The sequence below is a fragment of the Diaphorina citri genome, unplaced genomic scaffold (genome assembly GCF_000475195.1).
Source record: "Diaphorina citri unplaced genomic scaffold, Diaci psyllid genome assembly version 1.1 scaffold26172, whole genome shotgun sequence".
Classification (NCBI taxonomy): domain Eukaryota; kingdom Metazoa; phylum Arthropoda; class Insecta; order Hemiptera; family Psyllidae; genus Diaphorina; species Diaphorina citri.
Genome location: NW_007403511.1, coordinates 1 through 11,624, shown reverse-complemented (window position 1 = coordinate 11,624; position 11,624 = coordinate 1). Strand labels below are relative to the sequence as shown.

Sequence of the window (11,624 nt, the reverse complement as noted above, 5' to 3'; positions counted from 1 at the left end):
GGGCTGTTGACACGCAGGATCGGTAGATCCGGGATAACAGGTTTGAGGCAATGGAATTAAAGTTGAAGGAGGAGGTCTGGGACATCTTGGATCTGGTGATCCTGGGTAACATTGTGGTGGAGCAGGTGTTGTTGGTGAAGGAGGAGGTCTAGGACATCTCGGATCTGGTGATCCTGGGTAGCATTGTGGAGTAGCAGGTGTCGTTGGCGTTGGTGTAGGAGAAGGAGAAGGTCTAGGACATCTAGGATCATTTGACCCTGGGTAGCAAACAGGAGGAGCCGGTGTTGTTGTTGGCGAAGGTGTAGGAGGTCTTGGACATCTGGGATCTGGAGACCCTGGATAGCAGGCGTATGTTGTTTGAGGAGGAAGATATTCATTTGGCGGTCTGCTGGTTGTGGGCTGTTGACACGCAGGATCGGTAGATCCGGGATAACAGGTTTGAGGCAATGGAATTAAAGTTGAAGGAGGAGGTCTGGGACATCTTGGATCTGGTGATCCTGGGTAACATTGTGGTGGAGCAGGTGTTGTTGGTGAAGGAGGAGGTCTAGGACATCTCGGATCTGGTGATCCTGGGTAGCATTGTGGAGGAGCAGGTGTTGTTGGTGAAGGAGGAGGTCTGGGACATCTAGGATCTGGTGATCCTGGGTAACATTGTGGAGGAGCAGGTGTTGTTAGTGAAGGAGGAGGTCTGGGACATCTAGGATCTGGTGATCCTGGGTAACATTGTGGAGGAGCAGGTGTTGTGGGTGAAGGAGGAGGTCTGGGACATCTAGGATCTGGTGATCCTGGGTAGCATTGTGGAGGAGCAGGTGTTGTTGGTGAAGGAGGAGGTCTGGGACATCTAGGATCTGGTGATCCTGGGTAGCATTGTGGAGGAGCAGGTGTTGTTGGTGAAGGAGGAGGTCTGGGACATCTAGGATCTGGTGATCCTGGGTAGCATTGTGGAGGAGCAGGTGTTGTTGGTGAAGGAGGAGGTCTGGGACATCTAGGATCTGGTGATCCTGGGTAGCATTGTGGAGGAGCAGGTGTTGTTGGTGAAGGAGGAGGTCTGGGACATCTAGGATCTGGTGATCCTGGGTAGCATTGTGGAGGAGCAGGTGTTGTTGGTGAAGGAGGAGGTCTGGGACATCTAGGATCTGGTGATCCTGGGTAGCATTGTGGAGGAGCAGGTGTTGTTGGTGAAGGAGGAGGTCTGGGACATCTAGGATCTGGTGATCCTGGGTAGCATTGTGGAGGAGCAGGTGTTGTTGGTGAAGGAGGAGGTCTGGGACATCTAGGATCTGGTGATCCTGGGTAGCATTGTGGAGGAGCAGGTGTTGTTGGTGAAGGAGGAGGTCTGGGACATCTAGGATCTGGTGATCCTGGGTAGCATTGTGGAGGAGCAGGTGTTGTTGGTGAAGGAGGAGGTCTGGGACATCTAGGATCTGGTGATCCTGGGTAGCATTGTGGAGGAGCAGGTGTTGTTGGTGAAGGAGGAGGTCTGGGACATCTAGGATCTGGTGATCCTGGGTAGCATTGTGGAGGAGCAGGTGTTGTTGGTGAAGGAGGAGGTCTGGGACATCTAGGATCTGGTGATCCTGGGTAGCATTGTGGAGGAGCAGGTGTTGTTGGTGAAGGAGGAGGTCTGGGACATCTAGGATCTGGTGATCCTGGGTAGCATTGTGGAGGAGCAGGTGTTGTTGGTGAAGGAGGAGGTCTGGGACATCTAGGATCTGGTGATCCTGGGTAGCATTGTGGAGGAGCAGGTGTTGTTGGTGAAGGAGGAGGTCTGGGACATCTAGGATCTGGTGATCCTGGGTAGCATTGTGGAGGAGCAGGTGTTGTTGGTGAAGGAGGAGGTCTGGGACATCTAGGATCTGGTGATCCTGGGTAGCATTGTGGAGGAGCAGGTGTTGTTGGTGAAGGAGGAGGTCTGGGACATCTAGGATCTGGTGATCCTGGGTAGCATTGTGGAGGAGCAGGTGTTGTTGGTGAAGGAGGAGGTCTGGGACATCTAGGATCTGGTGATCCTGGGTAGCATTGTGGAGGAGCAGGTGTTGTTGGTGAAGGAGGAGGTCTGGGACATCTAGGATCTGGTGATCCTGGGTAGCATTGTGGAGGAGCAGGTGTTGTTGGTGAAGGAGGAGGTCTGGGACATCTAGGATCTGGTGATCCTGGGTAGCATTGTGGAGGAGCAGGTGTTGTTGGTGAAGGAGGAGGTCTGGGACATCTAGGATCTGGTGATCCTGGGTAGCATTGTGGAGGAGCAGGTGTTGTTGGTGAAGGAGGAGGTCTGGGACATCTAGGATCTGGTGATCCTGGGTAGCATTGTGGAGGAGCAGGTGTTGTTGGTGAAGGAGGAGGTCTGGGACATCTAGGATCTGGTGATCCTGGGTAGCATTGTGGAGGAGCAGGTGTTGTTGGTGAAGGAGGAGGTCTGGGACATCTAGGATCTGGTGATCCTGGGTAGCATTGTGGAGGAGCAGGTGTTGTTGGTGAAGGAGGAGGTCTGGGACATCTAGGATCTGGTGATCCTGGGTAGCATTGTGGAGGAGCAGGTGTTGTTGGTGAAGGAGGAGGTCTGGGACATCTAGGATCTGGTGATCCTGGGTAGCATTGTGGAGGAGCAGGTGTTGTTGGTGAAGGAGGAGGTCTGGGACATCTAGGATCTGGTGATCCTGGGTAGCATTGTGGAGGAGCAGGTGTTGTTGGTGAAGGAGGAGGTCTGGGACATCTAGGATCTGGTGATCCTGGGTAGCATTGTGGAGGAGCAGGTGTTGTTGGTGAAGGAGGAGGTCTGGGACATCTAGGATCTGGTGATCCTGGGTAGCATTGTGGAGGAGCAGGTGTTGTTGGTGAAGGAGGAGGTCTGGGACATCTAGGATCTGGTGATCCTGGGTAGCATTGTGGAGGAGCAGGTGTTGTTGGTGAAGGAGGAGGTCTGGGACATCTAGGATCTGGTGATCCTGGGTAGCATTGTGGAGGAGCAGGTGTTGTTGGTGAAGGAGGAGGTCTGGGACATCTAGGATCTGGTGATCCTGGGTAGCATTGTGGAGGAGCAGGTGTTGTTGGTGAAGGAGGAGGTCTGGGACATCTAGGATCTGGTGATCCTGGGTAGCATTGTGGAGGAGCAGGTGTTGTTGGTGAAGGAGGAGGTCTGGGACATCTAGGATCTGGTGATCCTGGGTAGCATTGTGGAGGAGCAGGTGTTGTTGGTGAAGGAGGAGGTCTGGGACATCTAGGATCTGGTGATCCTGGGTAGCATTGTGGAGGAGCAGGTGTTGTTGGTGAAGGAGGAGGTCTGGGACATCTAGGATCTGGTGATCCTGGGTAGCATTGTGGAGGAGCAGGTGTTGTTGGTGAAGGAGGAGGTCTGGGACATCTAGGATCTGGTGATCCTGGGTAGCATTGTGGAGGAGCAGGTGTTGTTGGTGAAGGAGGAGGTCTGGGACATCTAGGATCTGGTGATCCTGGGTAGCATTGTGGAGGAGCAGGTGTTGTTGGTGAAGGAGGAGGTCTGGGACATCTAGGATCTGGTGATCCTGGGTAGCATTGTGGAGGAGCAGGTGTTGTTGGTGAAGGAGGAGGTCTGGGACATCTAGGATCTGGTGATCCTGGGTAGCATTGTGGAGGAGCAGGTGTTGTTGGTGAAGGAGGAGGTCTGGGACATCTAGGATCTGGTGATCCTGGGTAGCATTGTGGAGGAGCAGGTGTTGTTGGTGAAGGAGGAGGTCTGGGACATCTAGGATCTGGTGATCCTGGGTAGCATTGTGGAGGAGCAGGTGTTGTTGGTGAAGGAGGAGGTCTGGGACATCTAGGATCTGGTGATCCTGGGTAGCATTGTGGAGGAGCAGGTGTTGTTGGTGAAGGAGGAGGTCTGGGACATCTAGGATCTGGTGATCCTGGGTAGCATTGTGGAGGAGCAGGTGTTGTTGGTGAAGGAGGAGGTCTGGGACATCTAGGATCTGGTGATCCTGGGTAGCATTGTGGAGGAGCAGGTGTTGTTGGTGAAGGAGGAGGTCTGGGACATCTAGGATCTGGTGATCCTGGGTAGCATTGTGGAGGAGCAGGTGTTGTTGGTGAAGGAGGAGGTCTGGGACATCTAGGATCTGGTGATCCTGGGTAGCATTGTGGAGGAGCAGGTGTTGTTGGTGAAGGAGGAGGTCTGGGACATCTAGGATCTGGTGATCCTGGGTAGCATTGTGGAGGAGCAGGTGTTGTTGGTGAAGGAGGAGGTCTGGGACATCTAGGATCTGGTGATCCTGGGTAGCATTGTGGAGGAGCAGGTGTTGTTGGTGAAGGAGGAGGTCTGGGACATCTAGGATCTGGTGATCCTGGGTAGCATTGTGGAGGAGCAGGTGTTGTTGGTGAAGGAGGAGGTCTGGGACATCTAGGATCTGGTGATCCTGGGTAGCATTGTGGAGGAGCAGGTGTTGTTGGTGAAGGAGGAGGTCTGGGACATCTAGGATCTGGTGATCCTGGGTAGCATTGTGGAGGAGCAGGTGTTGTTGGTGAAGGAGGAGGTCTGGGACATCTAGGATCTGGTGATCCTGGGTAGCATTGTGGAGGAGCAGGTGTTGTTGGTGAAGGAGGAGGTCTGGGACATCTAGGATCTGGTGATCCTGGGTAGCATTGTGGAGGAGCAGGTGTTGTTGGTGAAGGAGGAGGTCTGGGACATCTAGGATCTGGTGATCCTGGGTAGCATTGTGGAGGAGCAGGTGTTGTTGGTGAAGGAGGAGGTCTGGGACATCTAGGATCTGGTGATCCTGGGTAGCATTGTGGAGGAGCAGGTGTTGTTGGTGAAGGAGGAGGTCTGGGACATCTAGGATCTGGTGATCCTGGGTAGCATTGTGGAGGAGCAGGTGTTGTTGGTGAAGGAGGAGGTCTGGGACATCTAGGATCTGGTGATCCTGGGTAGCATTGTGGAGGAGCAGGTGTTGTTGGTGAAGGAGGAGGTCTGGGACATCTAGGATCTGGTGATCCTGGGTAGCATTGTGGAGGAGCAGGTGTTGTTGGTGAAGGAGGAGGTCTGGGACATCTAGGATCTGGTGATCCTGGGTAGCATTGTGGAGGAGCAGGTGTTGTTGGTGAAGGAGGAGGTCTGGGACATCTAGGATCTGGTGATCCTGGGTAGCATTGTGGAGGAGCAGGTGTTGTTGGTGAAGGAGGAGGTCTGGGACATCTAGGATCTGGTGATCCTGGGTAGCATTGTGGAGGAGCAGGTGTTGTTGGTGAAGGAGGAGGTCTGGGACATCTAGGATCTGGTGATCCTGGGTAGCATTGTGGAGGAGCAGGTGTTGTTGGTGAAGGAGGAGGTCTGGGACATCTAGGATCTGGTGATCCTGGGTAGCATTGTGGAGGAGCAGGTGTTGTTGGTGAAGGAGGAGGTCTGGGACATCTAGGATCTGGTGATCCTGGGTAGCATTGTGGAGGAGCAGGTGTTGTTGGTGAAGGAGGAGGTCTGGGACATCTAGGATCTGGTGATCCTGGGTAGCATTGTGGAGGAGCAGGTGTTGTTGGTGAAGGAGGAGGTCTGGGACATCTAGGATCTGGTGATCCTGGGTAGCATTGTGGAGGAGCAGGTGTTGTTGGTGAAGGAGGAGGTCTGGGACATCTAGGATCTGGTGATCCTGGGTAGCATTGTGGAGGAGCAGGTGTTGTTGGTGAAGGAGGAGGTCTGGGACATCTAGAATCAGGTGATCCTGGGTAGCATTGTGGAGGAGCAGGTGTTGTTGGTGAAAGAGGAGGTCTGGGACATCTAGGATCTGGTGATCCTGGGTAGCATTGTGGAGGAGCAGGTGTTGTTGGTGAAGGAGGAGGTCTAGGACATCTAGGATCTGGTGATCCTGGGTAGCATTGTGGAGGAGCAGGTGTTGTTGGTGAAGGAGGGGGTCTGGGACATCTAGGATCTGGTGATCCTGGGTAGCATTGTGGAGTAGCAGGTGTCGTTGGCGTTGGTGTAGGAGAAGGAGAAGGTCTAGGACATCTAGGATCATTTGACCCTGGGTAGCAAACAGGAGGAGCCGGTGTTGTTGTTGGCGAAGGTGTAGGAGGTCTTGGACATCTGGGATCTGGAGACCCTGGATAGCAGGCGTATGTTGTTTGAGGAGGAAGATATTCATTTGGCGGTCTGCTGGTTGTGGGCTGTTGACACGCAGGATCGGTAGATCCGGGATAACAGGTTTGAGGCAATGGAATTAAAGTTGAAGGAGGAGGTCTGGGACATCTTGGATCTGGTGATCCTGGGTAACATTGTGGTGGAGCAGGTGTTGTTGGTGAAGGAGGAGGTCTAGGACATCTCGGATCTGGTGATCCTGGGTAGCATTGTGGAGTAGCAGGTGTCGTTGGCGTTGGTGTAGGAGAAGGAGAAGGTCTAGGACATCTAGGATCATTTGACCCTGGGTAGCAAACAGGAGGAGCCGGTGTTGTTGTTGGCGAAGGTGTAGGAGGTCTTGGACATCTGGGATCTGGAGACCCTGGATAGCAGGCGTATGTTGTTTGAGGAGGAAGATATTCATTTGGCGGTCTGCTGGTTGTGGGCTGTTGACACGCAGGATCGGTAGATCCGGGATAACAGGTTTGAGGCAATGGAATTAAAGTTGAAGGAGGAGGTCTGGGACATCTTGGATCTGGTGATCCTGGGTAACATTGTGGTGGAGCAGGTGTTGTTGGTGAAGGAGGAGGTCTAGGACATCTCGGATCTGGTGATCCTGGGTAGCATTGTGGAGTAGCAGGTGTCGTTGGCGTTGGTGTAGGAGAAGGAGAAGGTCTAGGACATCTAGGATCATTTGACCCTGGGTAGCAAACAGGAGGAGCCGGTGTTGTTGTTGGCGAAGGTGTAGGAGGTCTTGGACATCTGGGATCTGGAGACCCTGGATAGCAGGCGTATGTTGTTTGAGGAGGAAGATATTCATTTGGCGGTCTGCTGGTTGTGGGCTGTTGACACGCAGGATCGGTAGATCCGGGATAACAGGTTTGAGGCAATGGAATTAAAGTTGAAGGAGGAGGTCTGGGACATCTTGGATCTGGTGATCCTGGGTAACATTGTGGTGGAGCAGGTGTTGTTGGTGAAGGAGGAGGTCTAGGACATCTCGGATCTGGTGATCCTGGGTAGCATTGTGGAGTAGCAGGTGTCGTTGGCGTTGGTGTAGGAGAAGGAGAAGGTCTAGGACATCTAGGATCATTTGACCCTGGGTAGCAAACAGGAGGAGCCGGTGTTGTTGTTGGCGAAGGTGTAGGAGGTCTTGGACATCTGGGATCTGGAGACCCTGGATAGCAGGCGTATGTTGTTTGAGGAGGAAGATATTCATTTGGCGGTCTGCTGGTTGTGGGCTGTTGACACGCAGGATCGGTAGATCCGGGATAACAGGTTTGAGGCAATGGAATTAAAGTTGAAGGAGGAGGTCTGGGACATCTTGGATCTGGTGATCCTGGGTAACATTGTGGTGGAGCAGGTGTTGTTGGTGAAGGAGGAGGTCTAGGACATCTCGGATCTGGTGATCCTGGGTAGCATTGTGGAGTAGCAGGTGTCGTTGGCGTTGGTGTAGGAGAAGGAGAAGGTCTAGGACATCTAGGATCATTTGACCCTGGGTAGCAAACAGGAGGAGCCGGTGTTGTTGTTGGCGAAGGTGTAGGAGGTCTTGGACATCTGGGATCTGGAGACCCTGGATAGCAGGCGTATGTTGTTTGAGGAGGAAGATATTCATTTGGCGGTCTGCTGGTTGTGGGCTGTTGACACGCAGGATCGGTAGATCCGGGATAACAGGTTTGAGGCAATGGAATTAAAGTTGAAGGAGGAGGTCTGGGACATCTTGGATCTGGTGATCCTGGGTAACATTGTGGTGGAGCAGGTGTTGTTGGTGAAGGAGGAGGTCTAGGACATCTCGGATCTGGTGATCCTGGGTAGCATTGTGGAGTAGCAGGTGTCGTTGGCGTTGGTGTAGGAGAAGGAGAAGGTCTAGGACATCTAGGATCATTTGACCCTGGGTAGCAAACAGGAGGAGCCGGTGTTGTTGTTGGCGAAGGTGTAGGAGGTCTTGGACATCTGGGATCTGGAGACCCTGGATAGCAGGCGTATGTTGTTTGAGGAGGAAGATATTCATTTGGCGGTCTGCTGGTTGTGGGCTGTTGACACGCAGGATCGGTAGATCCGGGATAACAGGTTTGAGGCAATGGAATTAAAGTTGAAGGAGGAGGTCTGGGACATCTTGGATCTGGTGATCCTGGGTAACATTGTGGTGGAGCAGGTGTTGTTGGTGAAGGAGGAGGTCTAGGACATCTCGGATCTGGTGATCCTGGGTAGCATTGTGGAGTAGCAGGTGTCGTTGGCGTTGGTGTAGGAGAAGGAGAAGGTCTAGGACATCTAGGATCATTTGACCCTGGGTAGCAAACAGGAGGAGCCGGTGTTGTTGTTGGCGAAGGTGTAGGAGGTCTTGGACATCTGGGATCTGGAGACCCTGGATAGCAGGCGTATGTTGTTTGAGGAGGAAGATATTCATTTGGCGGTCTGCTGGTTGTGGGCTGTTGACACGCAGGATCGGTAGATCCGGGATAACAGGTTTGAGGCAATGGAATTAAAGTTGAAGGAGGAGGTCTGGGACATCTTGGATCTGGTGATCCTGGGTAACATTGTGGTGGAGCAGGTGTTGTTGGTGAAGGAGGAGGTCTAGGACATCTCGGATCTGGTGATCCTGGGTAGCATTGTGGAGTAGCAGGTGTCGTTGGCGTTGGTGTAGGAGAAGGAGAAGGTCTAGGACATCTAGGATCATTTGACCCTGGGTAGCAAACAGGAGGAGCCGGTGTTGTTGTTGGCGAAGGTGTAGGAGGTCTTGGACATCTGGGATCTGGAGACCCTGGATAGCAGGCGTATGTTGTTTGAGGAGGAAGATATTCATTTGGCGGTCTGCTGGTTGTGGGCTGTTGACACGCAGGATCGGTAGATCCGGGATAACAGGTTTGAGGCAATGGAATTAAAGTTGAAGGAGGAGGTCTGGGACATCTTGGATCTGGTGATCCTGGGTAACATTGTGGTGGAGCAGGTGTTGTTGGTGAAGGAGGAGGTCTAGGACATCTCGGATCTGGTGATCCTGGGTAGCATTGTGGAGTAGCAGGTGTCGTTGGCGTTGGTGTAGGAGAAGGAGAAGGTCTAGGACATCTAGGATCATTTGACCCTGGGTAGCAAACAGGAGGAGCCGGTGTTGTTGTTGGCGAAGGTGTAGGAGGTCTTGGACATCTGGGATCTGGAGACCCTGGATAGCAGGCGTATGTTGTTTGAGGAGGAAGATATTCATTTGGCGGTCTGCTGGTTGTGGGCTGTTGACACGCAGGATCGGTAGATCCGGGATAACAGGTTTGAGGCAATGGAATTAAAGTTGAAGGAGGAGGTCTGGGACATCTTGGATCTGGTGATCCTGGGTAACATTGTGGTGGAGCAGGTGTTGTTGGTGAAGGAGGAGGTCTAGGACATCTCGGATCTGGTGATCCTGGGTAGCATTGTGGAGTAGCAGGTGTCGTTGGCGTTGGTGTAGGAGAAGGAGAAGGTCTAGGACATCTAGGATCATTTGACCCTGGGTAGCAAACAGGAGGAGCCGGTGTTGTTGTTGGCGAAGGTGTAGGAGGTCTTGGACATCTGGGATCTGGAGACCCTGGATAGCAGGCGTATGTTGTTTGAGGAGGAAGATATTCATTTGGCGGTCTGCTGGTTGTGGGCTGTTGACACGCAGGATCGGTAGATCCGGGATAACAGGTTTGAGGCAATGGAATTAAAGTTGAAGGAGGAGGTCTGGGACATCTTGGATCTGGTGATCCTGGGTAACATTGTGGTGGAGCAGGTGTTGTTGGTGAAGGAGGAGGTCTAGGACATCTCGGATCTGGTGATCCTGGGTAGCATTGTGGAGTAGCAGGTGTCGTTGGCGTTGGTGTAGGAGAAGGAGAAGGTCTAGGACATCTAGGATCATTTGACCCTGGGTAGCAAACAGGAGGAGCCGGTGTTGTTGTTGGCGAAGGTGTAGGAGGTCTTGGACATCTGGGATCTGGAGACCCTGGATAGCAGGCGTATGTTGTTTGAGGAGGAAGATATTCATTTGGCGGTCTGCTGGTTGTGGGCTGTTGACACGCAGGATCGGTAGATCCGGGATAACAGGTTTGAGGCAATGGAATTAAAGTTGAAGGAGGAGGTCTGGGACATCTTGGATCTGGTGATCCTGGGTAACATTGTGGTGGAGCAGGTGTTGTTGGTGAAGGAGGAGGTCTAGGACATCTCGGATCTGGTGATCCTGGGTAGCATTGTGGAGTAGCAGGTGTCGTTGGCGTTGGTGTAGGAGAAGGAGAAGGTCTAGGACATCTAGGATCATTTGACCCTGGGTAGCAAACAGGAGGAGCCGGTGTTGTTGTTGGCGAAGGTGTAGGAGGTCTTGGACATCTGGGATCTGGAGACCCTGGATAGCAGGCGTATGTTGTTTGAGGAGGAAGATATTCATTTGGCGGTCTGCTGGTTGTGGGCTGTTGACACGCAGGATCGGTAGATCCGGGATAACAGGTTTGAGGCAATGGAATTAAAGTTGAAGGAGGAGGTCTGGGACATCTTGGATCTGGTGATCCTGGGTAACATTGTGGTGGAGCAGGTGTTGTTGGTGAAGGAGGAGGTCTAGGACATCTCGGATCTGGTGATCCTGGGTAGCATTGTGGAGTAGCAGGTGTCGTTGGCGTTGGTGTAGGAGAAGGAGAAGGTCTAGGACATCTAGGATCATTTGACCCTGGGTAGCAAACAGGAGGAGCCGGTGTTGTTGTTGGCGAAGGTGTAGGAGGTCTTGGACATCTGGGATCTGGAGACCCTGGATAGCAGGCGTATGTTGTTTGAGGAGGAAGATATTCATTTGGCGGTCTGCTGGTTGTGGGCTGTTGACACGCAGGATCGGTAGATCCGGGATAACAGGTTTGAGGCAATGGAATTAAAGTTGAAGGAGGAGGTCTGGGACATCTTGGATCTGGTGATCCTGGGTAACATTGTGGTGGAGCAGGTGTTGTTGGTGAAGGAGGAGGTCTAGGACATCTCGGATCTGGTGATCCTGGGTAGCATTGTGGAGTAGCAGGTGTCGTTGGCGTTGGTGTAGGAGAAGGAGAAGGTCTAGGACATCTAGGATCATTTGACCCTGGGTAGCAAACAGGAGGAGCCGGTGTTGTTGTTGGCGAAGGTGTAGGAGGTCTTGGACATCTGGGATCTGGAGACCCTGGATAGCAGGCGTATGTTGTTTGAGGAGGAAGATATTCATTTGGCGGTCTGCTGGTTGTGGGCTGTTGACACGCAGGATCGGTAGATCCGGGATAACAGGTTTGAGGCAATGGAATTAAAGTTGAAGGAGGAGGTCTGGGACATCTTGGATCTGGTGATCCTGGGTAACATTGTGGTGGAGCAGGTGTTGTTGGTGAAGGAGGAGGTCTAGGACATCTCGGATCTGGTGATCCTGGGTAGCATTGTGGAGGAGCAGGTGTTGTTGGTGAAGGAGGAGGTCTGGGACATCTAGGATCTGGTGATCCTGGGTAACATTGTGGAGGAGCAGGTGTTGTTAGTGAAGGAGGAGGTCTGGGACATCTAGGATCTGGTGATCCTGGGTAACATTGTGGAGGAGCAGGTGTTGTGGGTGAAG

General features: G+C 52.8%; 2 protein-coding genes across 2 annotated transcripts; both read right to left on the bottom strand.

Moving 5' to 3' along the window:
- Positions 1-3: 3 nt before the first annotated feature.
- Positions 4-4,770, bottom strand: LOC113473353 (nascent polypeptide-associated complex subunit alpha, muscle-specific form-like; the record flags this gene model as incomplete). Its single annotated transcript, XM_026833026.1, has 1 exon — positions 4-4,770. A coding segment is annotated over one exon (4,767 nt), but the record flags the coding sequence as incomplete, so codon positions are not given.
- A 1,026-nt stretch (positions 4,771-5,796) lies between these two features.
- Positions 5,797-11,441, bottom strand: LOC103523547 (mucin-2; the record flags this gene model as incomplete). The annotated part of the gene is made up of 1 exon (XM_026833027.1): positions 5,797-11,441. A coding segment is annotated over one exon (5,645 nt), but the record flags the coding sequence as incomplete, so codon positions are not given.
- Positions 11,442-11,624: the final 183 nt, after the last annotated feature.